A 25397-nucleotide genomic window follows, 5' to 3' on the forward strand; every position below is an offset into this window, starting at 1 on the left:
AATTGCCAACACAAACACTGGAAATAGAAGGATTAGAAAGCATGCAACCAAACCTTTTTTTTTTAGAAAATCATCCATACAAAATCTTCTCTGGACAGCTGTGTTTTGGGCAGCCACCTCACAAGTCACGTGAGCACATTCCAGTCCTCCCGGAGAGGAAGACGATGGCAAATTGATTGACGTCTTAGATTCACCAATAGACGCGTTCCAAGCTTACCCATTGACCAATCAGACGCTAGCACTAGACATGAGGGTTTTCCCAGGATGGAGCCAGTTTGCATCGAAGGGAATCCTAGTTAAGAAGGATACCAGAAGAAAGTGTCTTCCATCACTAATGTGCAACTTTGCTTAACAGATCGAGGATTACAACAAAAGGATCAACTCTATTACTTCATTAAAATCTTGAAATGGTGAGTCCAGAACGCGTTTTATTGTTTTTGACAAAGTTGTGTACAGTATTCCCAAAACCTGATCTGTTTTGCAAACTTTAATTATAAGTGTCTGCAAACGTGCAAAGTGGTTCCGCTCCGTTTTAAATGCACAATTTTGATGTTTGAAGTCTGCGTTGTTGGGTCACAACTGAACGTGGCGCCTCAGGTTGCCAACGCTGTCCAATAACGTTACTCAGTGTCAACGTGTCCGATTAGTAGACAGTTGTTTTTGCAGATCCCTCCAAGGAATTCGTTTACCACTTTCACAAATAAAAAAGTAAGAAAATATAATTTTACTGTACTTTACCTAAAAATCCCCCCCCCCCCCCCCCCCCCCCCCCCCCCCGTCTGAATTGGCTCTCAAACTTTGCATTTTAACTCACCCTGAGATATACTACTGGAAATTCAAAGTGGACTTTTACTATCATGTCAGTTTTGATAGTAGTTACTCTAAACTTTATGAATGCAAACCAGGATTTCTTGAAGCAAATTAAATCAAGTTGACATGTGCTGTTCCTAAATTTAGGGATGAAGTGTGGGGGTCTTTTCCATTTAAAGTCTTTCTGAGTTTGCAGCAGCCAAGCCAACCACCAATTCAAGTAGTCATGCATAGCATTCCTGAGTGAGCAGGCTGCCTAGCTCCAGTCAGCTGGAATGCATGTCTTTACAGGTAGTCAAATTAAATAAATAAATAAAAAATCGGACATTTTATCAGTATATGTCTTCATAAAACTGTAAATGTTATCCTCTCAAGAATAATATAAATATCGCTGTCTGTAGTTGATTTTTCTGCAGTCTTTTACCAATCACCTTCACACCAGGCAGTTGTCAGATTCTCCACTGTTAATTTGTTTAACAAATCATCATGGTGGCTTGACTGTGACTACAAATACCTTTCCTTCCCCCCCTCTGTAAATATTGAGTGGGCTCTTTGGGAATACAGGTACAATCTTCTGCAGGTTCCCTCTGTGAGCTCTCAACTGAGTCGTGAATGTTCTGATTGACAGCTCATAAATCATAGCAACCTTTTTGTTATTGACAACATCATCAGGGACAAATCTGTCATTGAATGGCTTGTGCCACATATGTTGTGAGACATTGATCTTAAGGTTGAGTCTATAAATGTTTGCTGTCAATCAGATCTGCAGCAAAATGGCATGTATTGGTGTGCCATCAAGTAACAATTGTTTCATGTATATGTTTACCACAGTAAAACCTGGGCGGGTTTAATAGAGCTAAGGAAGTGCTTACAGTGGTATCGTAAAAGGGTCAAACACACCCTGGGAAATTGGTCTACTTCCAATTGGGTGCATCGGGAAAAAAAACAGCACCAAGAAGCAAAGTCTAGTGCTCCTATTATGTAGATTTTAAACAGGTCTCAAAACAAAGTTTCTGATCTTCTTTGATCAAAATGTAGAAATGATAAAGAATTACAACACACTTAACAAAACACTCTGGTTGAAATTACTTTATTACCGTTTTTTTCCATGTATAATGCGCAAAATTTAGCTGATTTATTGTCCTAAAATCTGGGGTGCGCATTATACATGGGTACAAAAAAATATATATATATTATTATTATTTTTATTTTTTTTTAAATCCGGATATCATACGGAGGCCGCCATTACAGATGTGCTTTCTTCTCTGCTGTTCACTTCAAACACACTCCATACGAACACAATGCTCTCATATCAGACGCTTGCTAGATCCCCTGCTCGTTTGCTGTCACAATGTACCCTACATAAATCCGAAACATTTCTTAGCCATTGAGTATGCTAGCGCATGCGCAGTGATACTGACCGGCAGAACATCAGGTTGTTCCCAAAGATAATCTTTTTTCTGAAATAATTTTACGTTCACGGACTTAAGTAGGAGTCAAAATCTGGGTGCGTATTATACATGGGTACAGGCCTTTTTTCCAGCATCAACATGCCATTTTTAGGGTGCGTATTATACATAGGGGCGCATTATACACGGAAAAAAACGGTAATAATTCTCATGCAAATTACCTGCCAATTATGCTGGTGATTAATAAAATTGAAGAATCTTGTCTACTGGGCTTTTTGTGTTAAAATGGGAATAAATATCAAAACATTTAACAAAACCTTTTCAGAGCAAGCGATTTTCCAATCCTCACAACTAAATGGCGTGCTTGTGATGCTGTGTTAAGTTTTTGATGTGGTTTACTGGTTAGGCAGGGAGCAGTTCCAACATTCTTATACAACTGCCTAATCTTTTTTTTTTTCCTTTTTTGATTTTCTCTACCATTGACTCTATGACGACATAAACACAGATACATTTTTATAGTAGTCATTATCTATTTGAAGGTATTATTAAAATGTGACATTCAAATCCTCAATGTATATAAAATATCCCACCAAAAGAAAATACTACAGGCCCTGACTATTTAAATATAACATTCTACCATCCGCATCAATGTAATCCACAAATATACAGTCACTGTCAGGTGAAAACCGTGCTGATCCTCTCCATGTTGATTATTCACATGTAGGTCCATGGGTATTTTTAGAAACCCCCAAACGTTTTTGCTCCGCTGCACTCACCAAGCTTCCCACCCTGCTTAAGGTTAGGGTGGGAAGTGAAGCATTTGGCACAGATGGTTTATCTCGGTATGACTCACGACTTTTAAGGGATATTTAGAAAGCAGGTCGGAGGTTGTTGTTCTCGCTGTCCCACGTAATCGTTTTTAGTTGACGGGGTAATTTGTGAGTGTAGTTAATTGCTTGCTTTGTACATACTTGTATTCTGAGCACATTTGTCTCAACCACTCTGACTCCAGTCCAGGTCAGAAACACAGAAAGGGCTCATTAAGGCTGCTCAGTTTGGACAGTTTCCACTTGCAAACTTCAGTTGACTCCAATGAGTTTCTTTTAGTAAGAAAATTGTCAACTCTGGCTTTTAGTAATAATGCCATTTTTGGATTTGGCTCTTTAAATTACCAATGTAGGCTGACAATTTTCCTCAGCCTGATTACTTTAATCCTGGTCAATGTCGGTGATTCAGACGGCACTCCATTGAACGAGCTATAACAATTCGGAAAAGGCAACAAATGTCAACTCCTTACACCACCCTCTCCCTAGGCTTGGTTCTAGGGCTTTCGGCCCATACGTGGAGTACTATTTCCCATTAAGTACACCCCCATAAGAAATCAGTTGGAGAATATCCTTGTTCATTCTTCCATACCAAACTTTATCAACCTTAAGAACAATAATCGCTAAACCCTAAATTCTAGAACTGGTAAATTAAGTTGAAGACATTAGATAGATAGATAGATAGATAGATAGATAGATAGATAGATAGATAGATAGATAGATAGATAGATAGATAGATAGATAGATAGATAGATAGATAGATAGATAGATAGACTTTATTGATCCCTGGGGGTAAATTCAAATTCATTACATCAACAGGCCAGATATTTTTTTGTTTGAAGAAGCTCACGGATCCCAACATGTTATAACACGCTACACCGAGTCTGTCATCAACTACAGGGTGGATTTTGGTGTTTTCTTTCGGTCCTTTCGTTCTTTAACTTTTGATTTTTTTTTTTGTTCCTATGAATTGTGTTGATACACAGCTAGGGCTTATGTTTAAACAATTGACATCTGGAATGCTGTTTTTTTTTTTTTTTTTTTTCTCTGGCAAGGAAGTAAAGCATCACAAAATCAGAGACAAAACAGGTATTGATATTGTCTGTTTTCCCCCAGGGGATGACGGCAGCTGTCCTATCTCATATATCTTATCTATTTTGCCCTACTCTTCATCTCCGAAGAGTATCTCTGTCTTGCTCTGACATGGTACTCAAAATCTGAGTTGGCTCTTCTAGTCTCTCTTGAACTCTCTCAGTTTCATGAATAACAGACAAACATGTCGTTGCTTCCTTTGCCCACCCTTCCTTCCCTCGCTCCCTGTCCCAGGCAATGAATAGCTAGATGAGTCATCCTATTGAGATGTTGCTAGGACTTGACGCTTCATCTTCACACCAAAGTGAGGCTTAGTGGATGTTTCCATGGTATTGATATACTGATGTTCTCATGAGCATCAATTGGGTATCGACTAGGCTCATAAATTATTGATACTAAGAATAAAATGCAAAAAACTGTGTCACTTCCATAATTAAGCTTAAAGCTTCCATGCCAAATGTGACTATGCTGCATTGTAAGAATAAAATCACATTATTTATGTTAATTATGTTATTTATTTTTAGAGTTTAATTTATGTTAGCTTATTTATTATTATTAAAGTATTATTAAATGGTATTTACCTACTTTTCTTTCAGGGCATTTGGTTCCTATTGTTCAAAGTAAGATGTCATTTTATTTAATTTATTCTAATTTATTGTACTTGTTTTATTGGTGTTTGAAAAAAAATCACAACAAGGACAATAATAAACTTATTTTTTGCAACAACAAAAAATGCGTCTAGAAAAGCCCTGTCTTGCTTTGAATTTTCTCTACCCCGCTGTCTCCATTATCCAAACTGCTTATCCTCAGGCTATGCATACCTGCAAATGTTAGCATTAGCATCGTCCACTCGTCATCCTACTCTCTGCAGACGCCGGCCCCGTGTTCATTCTCCCTTCTGGCTTTGTGCCCTGCACATGGGGTGGAGGACCGAAAAAGCGGAGGATTTCACATTACTTGAAGACAAAACAAGCTTTCAGACTCACAATGACTTATCTTGGTGGCTGTGTCCCCACCATGTCGCTTTGTTTTGCACATAAATGGACAGTTGGGGACTTGTGTTGTGCTGTCGAGATCGTGTGAATAAAATGAGCAGCATACATACCTCTACAATGACGGCTTTATGCTACCACATGGTGATGTCATGGCCTTGCAAGCTCTTCCTTAAAATATCAGGAAACTTATTATTTTTGTTTTATTATTATTTTTTGTTCATCGACTTTAATGGAACGCTTCACTTCAAGTTACGATGGTGAGGAATGCAATGCTTCTCATAACCATTCCTGGAAATCTGGTCTGCGAATATCCGTTTTGCCTCCCTATTACAAGTCTGCTTTTCTTTCTTCTCATTTCCTTTAGGAATGTTTCTGAGCATAGTTGATTCCCTGCATGCTGCCAGACGAGCTTGTACAGGAGAAGAGCCATAAAGATGGATATGGAAGAATTTCCTCCCCCGCCTGCTGAAAGTAAGGTCAACACCAAAACCTGACACCCTTTTTAAATGTCTTCCATGGCCGGTTAGCTCAGTTGGTTAGAGCGTGGTGCTAATAACGCCAAGGTCGCGGGTTCGATCCCCGTACGGGCCATGTCTTTTGCAGAGTAATGTAATGTCAACATTCACTTGTGCTGCTTCGGTCCTTTTCCTGTTCGTCACCTCTCTCTAAAATGACCACCCAATCAGAATTTCCATGAGCCAATATTTGTTCAAAACTTCAACTCCACTGTTTTTATCTACTGCCCTCAGACTATCTGTGTTTGTTTTTCACACTAGTTGCACTCTAGTCTGAAATATAGGCATGTGCGCTGCCAATGGGAGTGTTAAACGTCATTACGTAACATTACAGCATGTATTAGAAGTTTAGGAGTCACAACAAATGACCGAGAATAAAACATGTAGTGTTGCGAATGAATGAATGAATATTTGTTCTTCAAACTTGGTGTACCACTAGATGTGCTTTGTCTATATCCCACATATAACATTAGGAGCAAACAGATGGGAAAAGGTTTGCTATTTGCCAAGCACTTTGAATGTGATTGATACGGGGTCACGGTTTTGACCTGTGGCACTAGTCACAGCTGGTATTTAAACACCCTGACTACAGGGTGGAACAACTACCTGTCCAAGTGTGAGGCACAGCAGTAATTTAAAAACGCATGCATGACTATGTGAGGACTGCAAAGATTCTAGCTGCGAGTTGAGATTTACTTGTTCATAAATAGTGAAGGCATGGCAAGCTTTAACTTTTCATATGGTGATTGCATGAAAAGAAGATGATATCAGCCACCTACTAAAAACCAAATAGCTACTCAGGTGTAAAAAGAAACGTTTAGGGTCACGTGTCTGACAATGATTGGTGAAAGAATAGATCGAAACATTTCCTGGGGAGGTAGGAGAAGCTGGGTAACAGTAGTCCATTGAAGACCAAAATCGTACAAAGCGGAAAGCGGTGTCCGGCTGTATTTGTACCCAAACAGCTTTTTTATGAGTTATGTGAAACTGTCTCGGAATCCACTCCTGTCCTCTCACAGCTGTGGCCTAGTGGTAATGTGGAAACTGGAACGGCAGTTGTCGTGGGCTTCCAGTCTGCTGCCGAGCGTGATGCTTTTTTCTGATTCTGTGAATCATTAACTCGGTCATAGAGCGCCATATCGTCTTAGCTCTGGAGTGCAAAAGGCTAATAAGCTTTTTTCGTTATTTTTGGGTTGAGAAAATACGCCGTTCTTGTCTACCCCACACTTAATTATAAGCTCTTAAATGGACAGAAATAGAGAGACCACACCCTAAGGCAGTAGTTATTTTTGATTATTTTCACATGTATTTAGCAAAGCTGACAAAACATACAATTTTTTCAGATTCCCGTGCTTAACCTTGAATCATTTGAATTTGTTTGATTCATTATGCAGTTTTGGATGACGATGAAGATGAAGGGGAAGCCTTTGATTTCGATGACAGTGGGGATGACATCCCAGAAGTTGACAAGCCACCACCGAAGCCCAGCAATGAGGATCAGAGTTCCGGGGACCTTGTGTGTCATCCGGCAGAGGGTGATATCTCCAGTATGGCTCCCCAAATGCCTTCCATCTTCCCTGACAGCCCACCTTCAGCAGAATCACCTGAAGCTGACGGGGCTGATCAAAAGGAGCTCGATCTACCACTGCCCCCTCCACCTGAGGACGTTCTAGAAACAGATGCAGGTTTGTATCATATAAATTATAGTAAGTCATTATCTTATGAGTCTTATGGCCACTCGTGTTCATGTGTTCTGTTTACATTATTTGACTAATCCTCAAGTGGGGTGGGGTGTTTCTCTCATGACACCTTGTATCACTGGATGTCTGCCTGCTGCTGGACTGGCTCTGGTATTCATCCAAAACACTTGACAGCAGCAGCAGTTACTTGGTCGTATTTCTAATGAAGGAATGTGCGAAATGCAAAGCAGGGCCTTAACGGAGACTCAACACCTCTTACTTGCATCTAACGCAGTACAATTTCTTTAATAGTAATACGTACTGGTGGAATGATGCCCTCGCACAAAAATAATAGCTTGTATTCATTAATACTGTCCGAGAAGTATTAATGGTCACTATGCATATTGTTGTAGGCAATGGTATAAAAATGCATACGTCACAGTTATTTATAAACCAACATTACCCTAACCCACAGGTGTCAAACTCAAGGCCCGGGGGCCAGATACGGCCCGCCACATCATTTTATGTGGCCGGCAAAGACAAATTGTGCATCAAATTTGTGTGTCATTACTAGAATTGCAAATTGTCTTCACTTTTAATATCTTTTTTTAAAAATATTTGACCAGTTTTTACTTGTCTAATTTGAAAACGACTTATTTGTCAGTTTGTTTTGTAGTTTTTACTGTATATAATATGAAGTGCTCATACATTTATTTGGGTTGACTGTCATAATGGCACTCCAAAAGAAGCTATGACTAAAATGCGGCCCGCGAAAAAAACGAGTTTGACACCCCTGCTCTAACCCATAAATACACTATATTGGGATTGTTTAATTAAGGCCTATTTTCATTGTAAGCTCATATTTAAATGTCCAGTCTGTGTAAAAGAGATATTTGGGACATTTTAAAAAGACAAGAAAAAAAGTAATGTTTTCACATTTACTATGCAACCCCTGAATGTTAACCTGACCAAAATCAGACAAAGCCAACACATTTATTTTGATTGTTTTCGCCAACTTCATCTGTCACCAGGAATCGAACAGCAGGAAGTGTCCAGCCATGTCCAAAGTGTCCCAAAGAGCTCCTCCAAAGTCAACCCCTACTCTGTGATTGACATCAGTCCTCTTGAGCCGCAGCAGCACGAGCAGCTCGATTGCTCCCTTTCTCCTTCCGAACCAGGAGAGCCCAAGGAACAAGTTGGAGAAGCCTCGGATTCCCACAGCAGCCCCGGTGGCATCACCTCAGGCTATTCCGTACCAGTGCCCTGCGGCTATGCAACTCCATCCGGCGTACCGCTTATCACGCCTGCTTACACCACACCTGTGATCATTCGACACTTCTCTGCGGATGAGGATGGTAAAATCATTTTTTCCCTTAGATTTCTAATAGTCAGGCAAGACCTCAGAGCCCCTCAAACAGTGTATGATCATTTCAACTAAAGATACATATATTTTCATTATTGGAGGAAATATGTCAAGTGAAATCATTATTTTGGGGTTTCAAGTGTTTCATGCCATGCCAAAGATATTGCAAACGTTTTCCTCTTCATCTTGCTACTGCCAAAGGTCATTTCTTTTTTTGACCGGAGTTAAATTCCTCTCAGCCTGCACAAAGACCCACATATCCAAGGTCATGACACACAAGTGCTTGATCAGCGTTCTTTCCGGCCTACTTTTCCATTTTCTCGCTTGATTTTCCTAAAGCCTTGCCACAAGGAAATTTATACTAATTTTAGCCCCTGACCATAATATGTTTTGGCAATTTTGCTCTTTCCTCAAATCTGGCAGTGTAGCGTCTGATTATGTTGAAAGTAATTTAAAGTCACAGCAGATTAAAATATTTGACGTAATTATTATAAGACAGTTAAAGCTATGTGAACATTTCTAACAATATATATCATGCCTTCCTTACCATATTTAATTGAAGAAAACATTGATTATCTTATCATATGGGTGACCCAATGGAATATGTGGAAACACAGCTGTGGAAAGAGTCGACGGGCACGTTTCTCAAACCAAAGCACTAAATTAAAAATTTTTTTGCCTCAAAATGGAACGTGATCTTACTCAGCCAATTTGCCACCCCTACTTTCAGTTGTCTGAAAATGTCCCTTCCGTTTTCCCCTCACTCTGCTGCCAAGCAAAGACAATGGCACTTTCTGTCAGTAATTCCAAGAATGTGAGATTTAGTGACACCTAGCGGTACAATTGTGAAAGTACAGCGTTTTCAGTGCAGCACGGTTGTATCTGTATCTCCTTTATGTAGTGGATCATTTGCATTATTGAAGAGCAGCTATGCTTAAAATAAATGTGTGAGGTCAATGCATTTCTAAAATTTCTTTTCCCGCAGTAACAGTGATTCGGACTGGCAACCTTTCCGCTGACAGGTGTGTGTTTGACACGTTGCCATTTCACACAGTAACTCTCGAACAAATCCCTTGCAGAAAATACTAACAGATGGATTTGTTTGAATATCTTGAAGTGTTTTCAGTGAAGAGTTTCCACCTATTAGAGAGGAAGATGCTTTGGCGAAGTGGGCATCGGATCCTGCCAATACTTCATGGATGGAAAGTAAGAATTGCAAAGATTTCATTGACTGCCCTTTGACACAGTGTCTTCCTTCAGACTGGTTTACTTTTTTTTCAACATTTGTCTGAGCTCTGGGACCTCCTTCCTATTTTTATTGAGGAACCTAAGCTCTGCGTGCATCTTGGCATGGTTCTGAATTAGTGGCGTCACTTTGCAGTTCTTGATTTGATCTTTATGACTTTAGATCCCGACGAGGTGATTTATGATGATGTGCCCAGGGAGAACTCTGATTCCAACACAGGTATTTCATCTCATCTCTTTTTTTTTTTTTGCATCGTAGAATTTCAGTAACAATACCCCACTTCTTTTATTTTAGTTTCATTTTGTTATCTAATTTTAGTTTTATCCGAAAACAAAAACTGAAACTAGTTAGATGCCTAACAGAAAAACTATAATCCACCTTGCTGTTTCATACCCTTTCTTAATTTGATCAAATATGTGTTTTTGCACATCCTCATTTCTTTCTCTGCTCACACAGAACCAGATGAGATGATTTATGACGACGTGGAGCTCGGTGAGGAAGGAGGTTCTCTCGACAATGGCTGGAGCTCCAGTGAGTTCGAAAGCTACGACGAGGCGAGCGATGGGGAAGGGCATTCTGAGAATGGCCTGCCCAACGCCTTCATGAGGGGGACCCCCGCCCAGAAGAAAACCCATGTGGGTACCACAATTACAGAACTTTTGTTTAATTTGTTTCTTGTTACTGTTCCAGCTGGAAGAAAATGGCAGTATAATATAGCTCTTAAAAATCTGAATAATATACTTTTATTTATAGTAATTATTTTCTTTTTTTCAGACATCACAAGCTTAGCTTAAGTGACTAAATATTTATTTCTTGTATTATTAAATGTGATAAGGAATTGCCAAATAAATCCATCAATATTATAAAATGAATTCTAAATTAGGTATACTGTGCTAGCATGCAATAATGTCAATGGGACATTACCACACATTTCTTACATTAAACCAAACCTAAAATGAACAAATATTTCAAGACAATGCACATACATAGCGGATTTGCTGTAGAAATCACTCCAAGCACACTTGACAAGCGTAACCAATAATGCTTGCTTTGCTTTTGTTTAGCTCTCTCAAGATCTGAGCCGCTTGAAAGAGCACTATGAGAAAAAGATGAAAGATCTAATGGCAAATACAGTCGGAACTGTCGAGCTGCAGCAGCTCAAACAGAAACACGAGCAGAAGGTAAACTAGCTGCAGCTCGCTTCACCTGCCTGTGTTCCACTAGTTTCAACTTTATTTTTTATTTTTTTATTTTTTTTACTCTTGGTCTGGCCTACTTGACCGTGAGCTTTTCTCACTGACACTGTCGTACGCCTATCCTGTACTAATGTTTCATGGTGGTGGTACTGGTGATGGTGGTGATACTGGTTTGCCTCTTTGCCAGCTGCACTGGTCTGTCTCGTGGTTATAAATCCCACTGAAGGTTCAAACAGTTCACAGAATGATGTGTGGCCTAGTGTACTTATGATTTTACGGTAAACTGGGCCACCAGTCAAGTACCTAATACCAGAAAATGCAACAGTGTCACCGACTGGGCAAAATAATTCTCAATAGGACAGGGATTGTCAACCAGTGGTCCGCGGGCCTTTAGTTGTCCGTAGCAGTATTGCAGGTGGTCCGCAACATTGGAAATGGAAAATAATTGTAATTTTCTTATATAAAATTGGTTTATTATTTAGACTTCATTTATTTTCCAGCTAATTTCATGAATCAATTATCCATCCAAATTATGTCAAATGTAGTTAAGATTTCCAAAATAGACGTACAAATGGAAATAAATAGCCTCTCTAGGTCTATCCTCCTTTGGTTCAAAATAAAATAATATTCCGCCAAAGCAGTGGTCCTCAATTTGCATCTTGGTTACAATGGTGGTCCCATGGACAAAACCAATTGAAAATCCCTTATGTAGGACCTTTGACCCCAATTTTTGCAACAATAACAAACACACACACAAAAACTGCAGGAACTCATTTTGAAACAGATAGCAGCTTTTTGTTACACTCTGATGTCCTAGTTACTTCTTTGCTGTTTAACTCATCGTCATTCAGATTTTAACAACTCTCCTACTGTGTGTGTGCTTCATTATGCTCAGTAGCAGTTTGGCTCCATTGACTTAACTTTTGAAGGTCATTTAGCAGTTGGGAAAGAAATTGAATAAAGACTAACGATGTTTCTCCTTCCCACTTTTAAGATGCAAAAGTTGGTGAAAGCAGCGAAAGAAGGAACCAAAGATGGGCTTGAGAAAACCAAAGCTGCAGTTAAGAAGGGCCGTTCTTTCATCAAAACCAAGTCTTTCTATAATGGTATGTCAGTTGTATCATTTTCAGCTAGTTCCATTCTAAATCTAAATCCTTAGAGCTGTCATAATAACACATTTTTCCAAGATGATGCAATTTCCCAGAAACTGTTGATTTGATAATACAACAACAAAATTAAGTTGACCAGATACATTTTAATTACAATACGTCATTTTTTTTTCTTTCTTGTCATTTCATTGTTATGAATCATATTGCTCTTTTTTTGGTCATAATTTATGATTTAGAGAGGAAGTCTACCTGTTTTGAAGATGAGGAGTCCGAATTCTTCATTGAGGTCGATTGTTTTAACGTTGAGCCAATTTTGGGTCCAGCCCCAGAGGGGCTTTCACAGCAACAAGTAAGCACAATTTCATTTAGTTCCTATTTTAGTCAAACTACCGATTTTTAAAATGAAATCTGTTCCCCACAGCTGCTGAGACGCTGTATATTGGGCTCTATACTGGAAAGTGAGAAGAACTATCTTGATGCATTGAAGAGAATCCTCGAGGTAGACCACTACAGAAGCAGTGACGAGTCTGTGTTGTTATGCAGTTTAATACATCTTATATATTTTTTTGCTTCATCAGCAATATGAAAAGCCCTTGTCCCAGATTGAACCAAGGTTACTGAGTGACAGGAAACTGAAGATGACCTTCTATAGAGTGCGAGAGATCCTGCAGTGCCACTTCTTGTTCCAGATCGCTCTGGCGAGTCGAGTGGCTGAGTGGGACAACTTGGCCATGATCGGGGATGTCTTTGTTGCCTCGGTAAGCTTGGATTCGAGAAAGACAAAAGCTTTTCACAAAATACTGCATAAACTGATTTGTCAGAGTCAGAGTCAGAGTCAGCAGTTTATTGTCAATTCCTTCATGCCAAGACACACAAAGAAATCGAAATTACGTTTCCTCCATCCCACGGTGACGAGACACAGTACACGAGTAACATACAAGTAAACAACGGGGGAGAGAGTTCAGGACGCCAAAAGCCTGAAGATCACAAACTTCGCCAGAGGCGAGCAGTGCTTGCATCCCACCACAGAGTCCCGGCACCATTCGTCACGGATGTAGACACGCATTCCACCTCCTCGCGATGTTCCCCCTCGTACAATGGCCCGGTCCGCCCGATAGCACGCTAGCCGTTCTTATAATTTTGAGAGCACTGTTCTTTCAAAAGAATATTCTCTGGGTCTTCCACCCTTAGTTGCAAGAATTTCCCACCAGGAAAGGGAGAGACAGGAAAAAGGAAGAAACACTTCTTTGCTGTTATAATGCATTTTTTTTTTTCAACAGTTCTCAAAGTCTATGGTGCTGGATGCCTACAGTGAGTACGTGAACAACTTTAGTACGGCGATGTCAGTGGTGAGAAAAACATGTGCTTCAAAACCTGGCTTCCTGGAATTCCTAAAGGTGAGATATTAAAATACTTATATTAGATTTGACATCATAAATATTAATATTTATCATTTTGTATGATTTATTCCAGCATCGTCAAGAAACAAGCAGTGACAGGATGACTTTGTATGGCCTGATGATGAAACCAATCCAAAGGTTTCCACAGTTCATTCTGCTCCTCCAGGTATGTGTCTTGTTCACGATTTTTCACCAGCAGATGGAGTGTTTGACTCATGAATACCAGGCACAGGGTCAATGCATGCAAAATAAATCCTTTTGAAATAATTGTGACATATTGGCAAGCTTCTACTATCAGAAGAATGAACATCAAAATGCACACGTAAAAATGGATCTCAGTTACATATATACTTGGGTCTTTTGGACTCGTACCTAAGAGTGTGTTGGCCTTGCTTCTTACCAGGACATGCTCAAAAACACACCAGTGGGCCATGCAGACCGCCTGCCCTTGCAGATGGCCTTAACAGAACTGGAGACCCTGGCTGAGAAGCTCAATGAAAAGAAGAGAGAAGCTGATCAGCGCTGCGAGATACGTCACATAGCAAAGGCTATGAATGAACGTTACCTTAACAAGGTCTGTACTTGGTGTCCACTATTTGGGTAGAGAGAGTTGTGTTCTAATTTTTTGGATAGTGGTTATGTCTTTAAATGAGTTTGACATTGAATTTTTTTTTATTATTTTATTCCATTGGGAGCGCTCATCAGCTGCTTAGTTGTAGTTTTGTTTTTTAACTGTATGGCCTAGTGCAACAATTGCAAACAACACCAACTTAATTAAATGTGTAATTATCGGTCTCGATTTAGACATACATTTCAGAAATGTGTTATTCATGGGTTCTGGTTGCCATCACTTTGTTTTGATTTTACTTCTTCTGATTGAAAGTTTCACAAATGAGCAGGATTGAAATGTGCTTTGCTTATTACCTTTTGTGTCACTGTAGAATATTATCAAAGAAAAGAATTACTCTTTCTTGAATTTTTATCCTGTCAGCTCCTGAGTAACGGTAGCCGCTACCTGATCCGCTCAGACGACATGGTGGAGACAGTCTACAATGAGCGTGGTGAAGTCATGAAAACAAAGGAGCGCCGCCTTTTCCTACTCAATGATGTTCTCATGTGCGCCACGCCCAATATTCGGTCAGTAACCACAAACGACTGTAGATCATGTCAGCGCTCCCACTTAAATTGTATCTTTCACTGTCCATGGGTACCAGTGTACTGTGTTCCCTTTGTAATTATATTTTCCTTGGAATGTGTTGTTTTCCTTTTATCTAGTATTGTGTTTTGGTTTAAGTGTGTTTCAGTTATGCTAAAATTTTAATAGCCACTCTACCATAGAGTTTTGCGTTCATCCTACTCCTATGATTTGTGACAACTCCTCAGAAAAACTCAATTTTGAGCTTTATTATTGTTATTTGTTTATTTTATTTTTTTTATGTTGGTATGGAGCATGTATGTACCGTATTTTCCGGACTATAAGGCGCACCGGACTATAAGGCTGCTTTTGAGAAAATTTGAGGTTTTTAGGTGCGCCTTATAGTCCGGAAAATACGGTCGGTATGTATGTATGTCTGTGTGAATGTCTGTATGTATGTATGTATGTATGTATGTACGTATTTTCTTACCCATGATCTTTTGTTGTCAGGTGCCAGGACGGCAGTAGTAGTGGCAGTGCTCCATTAGACCAACGCTTTCTTCTAAAGTGGAGTGTTCCTTTGAGCTTCGTAGAATCGCTGGAGTTTGGATCCAGCGAGGACATTCCTGACACCACCCGTTACCCTGCCTCCCATTCTGGGGAGAAAGTGGTCCTCAACGCAAAGCCAAGTATGTCTGCTTGTCTGCTCCTTGCCTTTGTGTATCAGAGTCCAGAATTATAAGGCTATGAATATTTGAGTGTTTGGACACTTAGCCAACAACTTCTGGTCAAGTAATTACCTGTGATGGATTGATTCGGAGAGAGGCTAAAATAGCCTCTTTGTTTCCGCATAAGTCTATGGACCTTGACTGATGAGTTTCCGAAGAAATTCTTTAAGTTATCTCCCACTGTTGTCGTTTGCCTGGAATTTACAGATGCATCCAAAACTTAGCAACTGTCTGTCCCGCCAACTGAGCGCATAGTTTCCCCTTTCACTTCTCAAGACTGTTAGCTGTCCCGTCCAATGATGTCAGTGGAAAGACTTGGCTCATTCCTGTCACAGATGGCCACTCTACCATTTTTAAGGGGCACTAAACCCAACATGTCAAAATGTCTGCTGTTTAATCTATAAAGTGTATATTTGAAAAATATACCTATATATCGTTTAAACTAATTTGTCGAGGTCCCCATTGTTTTCAAATCAGACATACAAATAACAATAATAAATGAACACCATAAGTCTGCCAAAGTTGATCTAATTGCTGGCAGTGGGTCTCCTGTGAACGTTTTGAGGATGTTCCTCTTTGCCTGTTTTGTTTGAAAATGCTGGCTCTCTCACAAAGAGTCATTCATGAGTCAGTCACCACAGTTCAGCAGTGAATGGTCAATTTAATGAGGGGAGTTTGTTACATAAATACAATTTATACCTCAAATATACGATCTTAATTGAAATGCTCAGTCTGCTTGTGTGAAATGTTAAATATCATTCAATTTGAATGCATCAAAATTGGCATCACAAAACAACAACAAAAACTGTATATATTTAAAGAAACAAAACATCTGAGTGACCAAAAGTGGTCCGGATAAAAGAAACAAATGTTCCGCGGAATAACACATTGGTTTGGCAGGCACCTTCCTTGACTGAATTGAAATGGTCCGTTCTAGAAGACACTTCTGACATGATACGCCACATATCATTCATGGAGGGGTTTGTTCAGCCTTTCTGCCTGAATTCCTGACCTGAATTCAACCTCTTTTCTGTTTATTCTGACAGATGAGCCATGAAAATCATATACGGCTTCTTTTGTAGCAAACAGTTCAAATGGACTCATTTCTCTTTGTGCTGCCTTTGTCCTGGGAATGCCCTCTTTCACAATTTCCTGTATGTGTCACCTTTTGCAGACTCAGTTAAACATGCTTCTATTTTTCTATGTAGATAAACTCTACATGGGCCCAGGTCAGCTGTACCAGGATCTGCAGAACCTAATTCATGACCTCAGCCTGGTCAACCAGATCTCCAGCATGATCAGCAGCCTTAAAGGCAACTACCAGGTAACTGGGAATGAATTTGAAACATGTCTCTGGTGAATAGATAAATGGGACATACTGATTAAAAAAAAGTCCCTTGACATAAAATGTAATCTGCTTAATGACAGATTCTAATTATAGTTTTGCTAATTGCTGCATGGTTTGAAAGGCATTGGTGTCAGTAAAATAGACTTTATTAAACCAGCAGCTCCAATGCTAGTTCATTGTGTTTGTTTGTTTTATTCAAACAAAAATATTACCTGTGTAAGTTTTTTTAGGTGGGCAATGCTTAAAAAAAGGTTTGGGAAACAAGATGTTTTTTGTTTTTTTAACACACACAGGTTTTTATTAAGCATTTCATATTTATAGGAATGTTTCATTTTTCCCTTGATGTTATCACTCTACTCTCTGTGCTTCTGACTTTCCAACATCCATTTTGTCTGTTTTAGAATGTGAACCCCACAGTGGCCACGGACTGGGTATCGGGTCTCCAGAGGCTGATTCTGAAGAAGGAAGAAGAGATTCGGGCAGCTGACCGTTGTAGAATCCAACTCCAGCTGCCTGGCAAACAAGACAAGTCTGTTTTTTGTTATTTTGTAGCTGTTGTTGTGGCAATAATTTTGATGAACTGCATTCCTCAGCAGTTTGACTCATTTGGAGTATCTCCATGTTTACTCTTTTTTTCTGCATCTATTCTAACTCCATAGCGCTACGAGAGAGAATTTAGAACACGCTTGGATGAACGTGTTCTTCCATTAGCCCAAATCGGAAGTATGAATCGCAAGGGAGGAAATGTGCATATTTTTAAAGGCTAATCAGTGCTGCAGCTGTTTCCCAACATAAATGCTCATGTCATATTTACGAAAAAAAAACTTAATGTGGTCCCCTAAGGGTGTACCTCATTGGTATATTCCTTTTCTTCATTCTCATTAACTGTCTTATCTTTTGGGTTTTTATTTTAACATTCTTATCATTTCTTATGTTTGGAAAGTACCGCCTGTTTTTTTCCGTGATCCCTCAGTGTATAAACTCATGTTTTTATATTATGTACCGACAGCACCATCCAACATGCACACGCACGCTCAAAGTAATAACCGTCATCGAATTCTTCAGCTTCTGTCAGTCCGCATTTTTCAATCAGCGTCGAAAGACTCGCGTTAACCCCTCCGGTAGCATCAGCCCAGACAGATATCATTTTAATATATTTGACTGGATGCATGAAAATGTCTTCCTAGAGTAAACATCAAGAAAATGTTTTCCAGTGTTGTTGATGGGCTATTAACTTGAATGGGGCAAAACATTCAAATCTGTGCGTGACAAACGGTTGTAAAAAAATGTTTCGGTATGCGACAATAACGACAAAAGGATGTTTCTCATATAATTTTGATATGATCTTCATCCTGATCAAACAGATCTGATCTTTTTTTTTTTGTCCTCTCTTTGTCAGCAGGTTAGGCAAAGCTACATACTTTAGCGCAGTGTTCAATACTCTCAACCCTGCCATTAAACAATCATGGATCAGCAACTTGCAAATGGCTAAACTGGCTTTAGGTACAGTCCACGACAAAGCTTTAAAATGCTTAGTTGTGTGTACAATTATTACATAAGTACATGAAACTAAGCATCCTGTGTGTCTATTTTATTTTAGAGGAGGACAACCTTCAGGGGTGGTTGTTTGCAGAAGATGATGGAAATCAACTTAAAAAGCAGAAACATCCTCTCTTACTCAAACAGATGCCAGTGGTGATGTCGAAACTACAAGAGTTCAAGGTGAGACTTTTTTTTTTGTAGCTTTGTGCATGATGATACCTGTACACAGCCAGTAATTGCAATTATGTCATTAATGTCATATTTGTCTTCTCAGTTGAGGTGTGTGAGTTGAGTGCTGTTCTAATAGAGTAAACTTTATTTTTTTACATTTCAGATGAATTGCCCCGCAGCGCTGTAATATTCCATGTTTTTTTTCTTCTCTTGGTGGTCAGGTGGAGTGTGCGGTCCACAACCCGGAGCCCTACATCAACACTGAGAGCACTGCAGACACTCCGGTCGTGGGTCATGGTTGTGTCTGGGTAAGATGTCGTTTTGCTATTTTTTTTAGATAACAATTACTGTGGTGGTCTGTCAGCTTCTAGTTTCACATCCCTTTACTTAAAGCAGCTTCAATGAAGCACATGTACCATGTCATCACTCAAATGTTTTTCACAATCAGGCAATCAAGATTTTTTCTTTTTTTTTTTTGTTATTTCACATTATATGTTGTTATGATGTTATTTTGCATACCTTTTTATAATCCCTTAAGTGAGATTGTCATGGTTCTGAAAATGTCTTCTTTATATGATGACTGTTTCAGAACTTTGCTTAGCACTGCTAATGTAACAGTTTGGCAATTTTTATCACAGTAGTATTTGTTTGCTTTTATAATTGGTTACATTTAAAACCCCCCGCCGTGCTAATAATTAAACACTTTTCACTCTACAGGTTGCAAGTTGCACCAACCAGATGGGCCAAATAGCCATTGTTGCCATGCAAAGCTGCAGCCCAAAGGTGACAGAGTGCTTTAATGTGGAGTCCCGTATCCTGTGCATGGCGTTCGTCCCAGCAGAGGAGCCTCGGGAGAATGACGACAAAGTCCAACAAAGCAACCAGCTGCCAAAAACGGGCGCTACACCCACTGTCTGCCTGGGCATGGAGGAGGGCAGGTAATAGAAGCATAAGATCAGAAATCCTAAATACATAAATGTAATGAGTAATTCGCAATAGCATGAGCTTATTGGTTAGTTGCATTACGATGCGTATTTTGTACAAACAATAATGATATTTTTTTTATTTTTTTTTTAAGCATTATTGTCTACAAAAGCAGCCAGCGGTCCAAGAAAGTGCGCTTGCAGCAGTTCTTCACCCCAGACAAATCCACTGTCACCAGCTTGTCCTACATGAAAGGCTGTTTGTATGCTGGCCTGGTCAGCGGCTCTGTGGCCATCTACTCCAGATCACAAGGTATGTCTCTCAGTGGGAGGGCTTAATGTTTGTTGACCCACTCAAATGGCCCTAATAAGGCCAATTATGGTTAAGTCACTCTAATTGTGAAACATGAATCGGTGCAGTGTTGCTACGTTGGTGGATCTGGAACGATGGCTCTTGCTGTAGGAAATGTGAGGCTCGCTGTGCATCGAGTGATCACGGGTCAACGTTTCTCTTACGCTGCGGCCCTGTTTCCATTTGCTTGGTTGTCTGGGAGAAGTCATTCTGAAAGCGGTGACCTATTTAATGTCCTCGCTTCTAGACGTACAGAGAGAGAGGAAAGGATCCAGGCTGGATTCTCTTCTCGCAGTGTGTGCCATTCTCTGTTTCGTTCCATCTGCTGCTTGGCTTTTGATACATTCTCTCTGTTTCACTCGTTTTGAGAAATATGAGCTCGTCATGAGATTCTTTTTTTTGTCCATTCCAATAGGTGAAAGCAGACGCTCCAGGGTACATAGGGAATTTCTGGGAATGCAATATTTTTGACATTCTCACTTAAATTGTCAATTTTCAGTCTTCTTTTGCACAGCAAACTAGTGAAGAAAAAATAATTGTGCTCCCAAATAGTTCTTGCTTCTAGGTAACCTGGCTAATTCAAAGTTAAGAATTCCTAATGACCAATTGATCAATTATTGATCAATCAAAGCTTTTTTTCTTTCCTCAACCCGCTGCATTGCATTATTAAGCACAGCTAGCTACTGTATAGAAACAAGAACACAAGTAGCCAGCATTCCTCGATGGAGAGCTGTCACACTGCTGATCAAACAATGAACTGTGACAAGACATCAAAAAAGTGCTGAAGTGACAGTGTTGCTGCTTGGGGTCCTTAAATGTTCTTGCTTTGGAGTTGGTTGCATTGTCATGAGTGGCCCAAGGACTTACATAAGACTGCAAGTTCGCACTTCTGTATTGTTTCGCTTTTGCATGGCTCAAGCCTTTTCCATTTACTCTTTATGCTGGCACAATTATTACAATAATAGTCCAAGGGCGTTGCTGGAATGCTAATTCCATTTAGGCTCCATGAAATGTGTGATGTTACCTCAGTCATTCCTGTACTGGTCTTCTGTGAGAAATCTCTCCCAGCCAGCGTGGTACCTCGCCTCCTTTCCTTCTCTTTTTCAATAGCTGCCTTTGTGCGTCCTCTTGAACAAACACTGTCGGTGAGGCCTCCTTCACTTCCTGGTTGAGATTAGGGAAATCAGTGTGGAATCTGGAGGAAGTGAACTTCAGTTTGGATGCTGCTTTTTAAATGGCAATGCCTCTTGTGTTTGGTCAAAATTTCAAATTGTTGACATGCATAAGTTCAAACAAGACATCGGCACAGTATTGATTGCATGAGACATCAGAACTCTGGGCACATTTTTTATTTATTTATTTACTTATTTATTATGGAAAATAATATATATTCAAAGGTTTAACGGCACACATGTTTCTTTTTCTTTAATTTTTGTTTTTGTCATGCATAAGTTCAAACAAGACATCAGGACAGTATTGCATGAGACATCAGAACTATTATTAGGCACAATATTTATTTATTTATTTATTTATTTATTTATTTATTTATTTATTTATTTATTTATTTATTTATTTATTTATTTATTTATTTATTTATTTATTTATTTATTTATTTATTTATTTATTTATTTATTTATTAATTATGGAAACTAATATATATTCAAAGGTTTAACGGCACACGTTTTTCTTTTTCCTTAATTTTTCTTTTTGACTTTTGGTGACACCCATTCTAAAAATTTGTCAACCATGTGAATTAAGAGGAAAAACCTGTGAAGTTACTTGAAGAAGACTATCATGTCGATTGACCTTTTATTAGGTCAGAGGGCATCCACTGTGAACAACAAAGCTCACAATATATGTTTAATCCCTCCTGTGTTTGATGGGGGTTGCTGATATGACAATGTAGGCCATGCAAGTTCTTCCATGGAATCATTGTGGATTTCTGCACGAGCATACTGAAAAACAAAACTGGCCTAGGTTTAATTTAAGCATTTTTTATTAAAAATGTGTGCTCCCTGTATGTGGTCTGCACGCAGTGTTTGATCTGTGCCGAGCTGCCACTGTGGGTGCCAGGCACATGGAGAGCTGAGTGTGTAGGAGGTGCGAGCAGGATGGAGCTTGGCTCTGACTAATGCTTCACAGCACATCTATATTCATAGTGAGGGCGAAGAAAACCATCAATGGCCTCTCCACCAGTATTACAAGTGTTCGTGATGCAAATGACCTTTATAGGTGACATTTATAAAAGCACAGCGTCAACATGTCGTCAATAAAGTTCAAGAATGGCCTTTATTGTGAGATCGCAATGGGCCGTGCAGTAGTACAAGTGCAAAGGTTGTAATAAATGTGCATAACTTTTATGCAATACTGATTTGTCACTATCCACAACAGATGGGTTATGGATCATCGATAAGCCCAAGGTGGTAAAGCTGGGAGTCTTGCCGATCAAAGCTATGCTGGCTGTGGAAGAGCACCTTTGGGCTTCATCCGGTGGGCAGGTCTTCATCATTAGCACACAGACTCACTGTGTGGAGGTTAGTACTGCACAAGTAACTTCAAGAGGCCACAGCTCATTTTCCTCTTATCTGTCCCTCAGTCTGCCTGTGCAAATCACACAGGAAGCGCACTCAAGTGATGATCATCTCATATCGTCTGTGGGAAAATATGCTCCTCTAAAATGTTAGTTCGACAAAGATAAGAAAAAAGGAAGGCCGCAAACTTCATGTGACAATACCCTTTTTCCAGATCCTGGAATATGACTTCGATTATGGCCTTCCCTGTACCTGTTCCGCTCTCATTTCAGAAATGGAAGCACCTGCCACAGGACCAGAAATACTCCCGTCTCCTTGACACGCAGTCACTCATAATCTGTTTAGCCTCATTAAGCTCATTACGTTGGACCACCTGCCTATCTTGCTCCTATTTTGTTCCCCACTAAGGAATTGGACTTAACCTAGTAACACATACATACAAGTAATAGATTGTTCACGTTTACTGCTCTCATCAATTAAACACACATTGAACACATTCCATGCTTGATTATAATCAAGTTTTTAGTAGCTCATTGCTCCGAGGTGCTTGTGAATGAGCTGCGTTCGACTAAATTTAACTCCACCTACTTGTAGTGCAGTGTGGTGAGTTTATGTAACGTTTGGCTTGGAGGATGCCAAGTTTATTGCTTTACTCAATGTGAATTTAATTTCACACATTTAAATCTTACTCGTCTTTTACACCCACATTTGATTTTTCTTGTTGATTGACAGGTCCTAAAAAATATGATTTTCCTCTTTTATGATAAATTCATGACTGTTATTTTTACACATATGCTAAATGTTAGTTGGCACCTCCTAACTGCCTTCTTACCTGTCCTGTTTCGCCCACCCAGAGGCAATTGGAGGCCCATCAGGAGGAGGGTATGGTGGTGTCCCACATGGTGGCGGCTGGTGTGGGCATCTGGATTGCCTTCAGCTCAGGTTCCACCTTGCGCCTCTTTCACACCGAGACCCTGGAACATCTGCAGGATATCAATATTGCAACGCCTGTCAACAATTTATTGCCCGGTAAGATAACCTCATTTACGGTCGACTGTTACGATCTGCACTCAGATATCATTTTTAGTGCCAAAGTATTCGAAAAAAAGCTTCTTTTCAAATGCCCATCATTTTCCCACATACAGTATCGTTTTTCAATAGCAACTGAAATCATGGACAGTGACCTCATATTTCTCTTTCTGGGTGCCTGTCAGTAATTATACATCTGTGGAGGTGCTTATTCGGCTTCCATGGCAGGTTTGTCCTCTTTCTATGGCTTCTTCTAGCCTAAACACTGAAGAAGTAACCTTTCATTAGCACTCTAGGACTTTTTTGACCTTAAGTACTAGCATGCTTGGGGACCCTAACAAGGAATTAATTTACATTTCCAACTGCGGCTTTTGTCTTAAAGGGACATTTCCCTATCCTTAAAAAATAGAAACATATGAACCTTTAGGGTTTAGGTAGATCTCTGTCTTACAAAAGAATCAGCAATATAAAAACCTTCTGGGGTTTGTTTTGATGTGAGCGCAGGTTTCTGTTCATTCGTTCAACAGCAATTTAAATGCCTTATGTCATTCTACCATCTCTTTTACTCTGTGCTTGTGTAAGCATGTAAAGCTGTAATTATTGCCTCTTAGAGTCAACACAACAAACATGAATAGGCCGCAAGCTTTTTATCACTTTAAATGCTGATACAGTTTTATTAGAAGAAAATTCCCTTAGTTATTCCATTTACAATGTAAGAGGAGGACTGCTTCAACATAGGTTTAAATCCAAGTATTGCTGACAACGTTCAGTGCAAATCAAATTAAATGTCGGCACAGTAAATGTGGCATGCTGAAGTCATCAAAGAAGCGGGCCGCTGCTACTTTAGATCTTTTAATCCTCTGTGTTACATCAGCCTTGACCCAAAAACGCAGAGCCGCAAAGAATGAACACAATCGGTTCTAGAGGGGAGATTGCACGTTTCTACAAAGTCATGAAATCGAGTAACATGTTAGTCATGTTGTCTGACATCTCATTCACGAGCTGTTAAAATGCTCCTGTGTTCACCTGACCTCAGTTAAAAATGGGCCGGCCTCTCCTTCAGAGACATTTGAATGATAAAAGCAGTCTGCTAAAGAAGCTGACTACCCACGACAGCTAATGAGATCCATGCGAGTCAAGCGGAAGCTACCGTATTTTCTGGACTATAAGGCGCAGCTACAAACCTAACATTTTCTCAAAGGCTGACGGTGCGCCTTATATACCGGTGCGCCTTATATATGGACCAAATTCCCAAATTTAAACTGGCCCGAAGCATTGTGTCATGAAATCAATCACAAGTGGCCCGCTGAAGACTATGAATCAAAAAGACTATGGATCATTATTTTGTGATTATAAAGTAATTCGTTGTGTCTGAAATTGAAATAAAAAAGATAAAATGGAGAATGATTTGATTTGGATTAAAAATCTGACATGATGCATTAATGGTGCGCCTTATAGTCCGGCGCGCCTTATATAAGGACAAAGTTTTAAATTGGGCCAATCATTGGAGGTGCGCCTTATAGTCCGGAAACTACGGTAGTTTCTGTGACAAACTATACCGCACGTGGAAAGCTTTGCTCCTCCACTTTTATTCTTATCTAGACTTTACCAGAATGCTCTCCGGGGGTTTTATCACCACAAGTCCTTACCGTCGGCCAGAATTAGACGAGGAAATGTGCTGCCTGTGCATCATCTTTGGTGTAATTAGAGTAGCAGGGGTTGGGCTGCGAGAGAAACAGCAATGTGTTTTTAATCTGGAACTGGTTTCAACCCAAGTTAGTAGACAGACTAATTGCATTGAAACCTCAAAAGAGCCAAAAGGGTCATACAGTGTGGAAGCTGACGTAAATTCAGCAGACATCTAAAGCGGGGTTCCATCATTGGGAGGATTCCAAGACGGGGTCTATTCTTAGATCGCTTGTAATTTAACCAGTGTTGTCCGTTCAGATTATTACAATCACACAGATGTTTGCACACAAGAAATACACAGAGCAATTATA

At 39.7% G+C, this 25397-nt stretch overlaps 1 protein-coding gene and 1 non-coding gene across 4 annotated transcripts in view; both read left to right on the forward strand.

The window, feature by feature from the left end:
- The first annotated feature begins 257 nt into the window (after positions 1–257).
- The window catches only part of arhgef10 (Rho guanine nucleotide exchange factor (GEF) 10), a 29454-nt gene continuing 4314 nt past the window's right edge, over positions 258–25397 (forward strand). The window contains exons 1-28 of one of the 3 annotated variants that reach the window (XM_061301376.1): positions 258–410; positions 5495–5601; positions 7040–7330; positions 8356–8679; positions 9673–9709; positions 9805–9893; positions 10096–10152; positions 10390–10568; positions 10998–11114; positions 12124–12235; positions 12475–12587; positions 12660–12737; positions 12817–12996; positions 13519–13635; positions 13712–13804; positions 14042–14212; positions 14630–14775; positions 15284–15462; positions 16710–16825; positions 17251–17378; positions 18252–18352; positions 18450–18571; positions 18784–18870; positions 19280–19500; positions 19641–19798; positions 22229–22371; positions 22434–22516; positions 22583–23215. In XM_061301376.1, the coding sequence (XP_061157360.1) occupies positions 5565–5601; positions 7040–7330; positions 8356–8679; positions 9673–9709; positions 9805–9893; positions 10096–10152; positions 10390–10568; positions 10998–11114; positions 12124–12235; positions 12475–12587; positions 12660–12737; positions 12817–12996; positions 13519–13635; positions 13712–13804; positions 14042–14212; positions 14630–14775; positions 15284–15462; positions 16710–16825; positions 17251–17378; positions 18252–18352; positions 18450–18571; positions 18784–18870; positions 19280–19500; positions 19641–19798; positions 22229–22371; positions 22434–22472 (3435 nt within the window). In that variant the 5' untranslated portion in view covers positions 258–410; positions 5495–5564 and the 3' untranslated portion in view covers positions 22473–22516; positions 22583–23215. The other 2 variants (XM_061301374.1, XM_061301375.1) reach the window with 2 other exon arrangements.
- trnai-aau (transfer RNA isoleucine (anticodon AAU)) lies at positions 5648–5721 on the forward strand. The gene has a single exon. It is a non-coding gene; the product is annotated as a tRNA-Ile (tRNA).

This window comes from Syngnathus typhle, linkage group LG16 (assembly GCF_033458585.1).
Source record: "Syngnathus typhle isolate RoL2023-S1 ecotype Sweden linkage group LG16, RoL_Styp_1.0, whole genome shotgun sequence".
Taxonomy (NCBI): Eukaryota; Metazoa; Chordata; class Actinopteri; order Syngnathiformes; family Syngnathidae; genus Syngnathus; species Syngnathus typhle.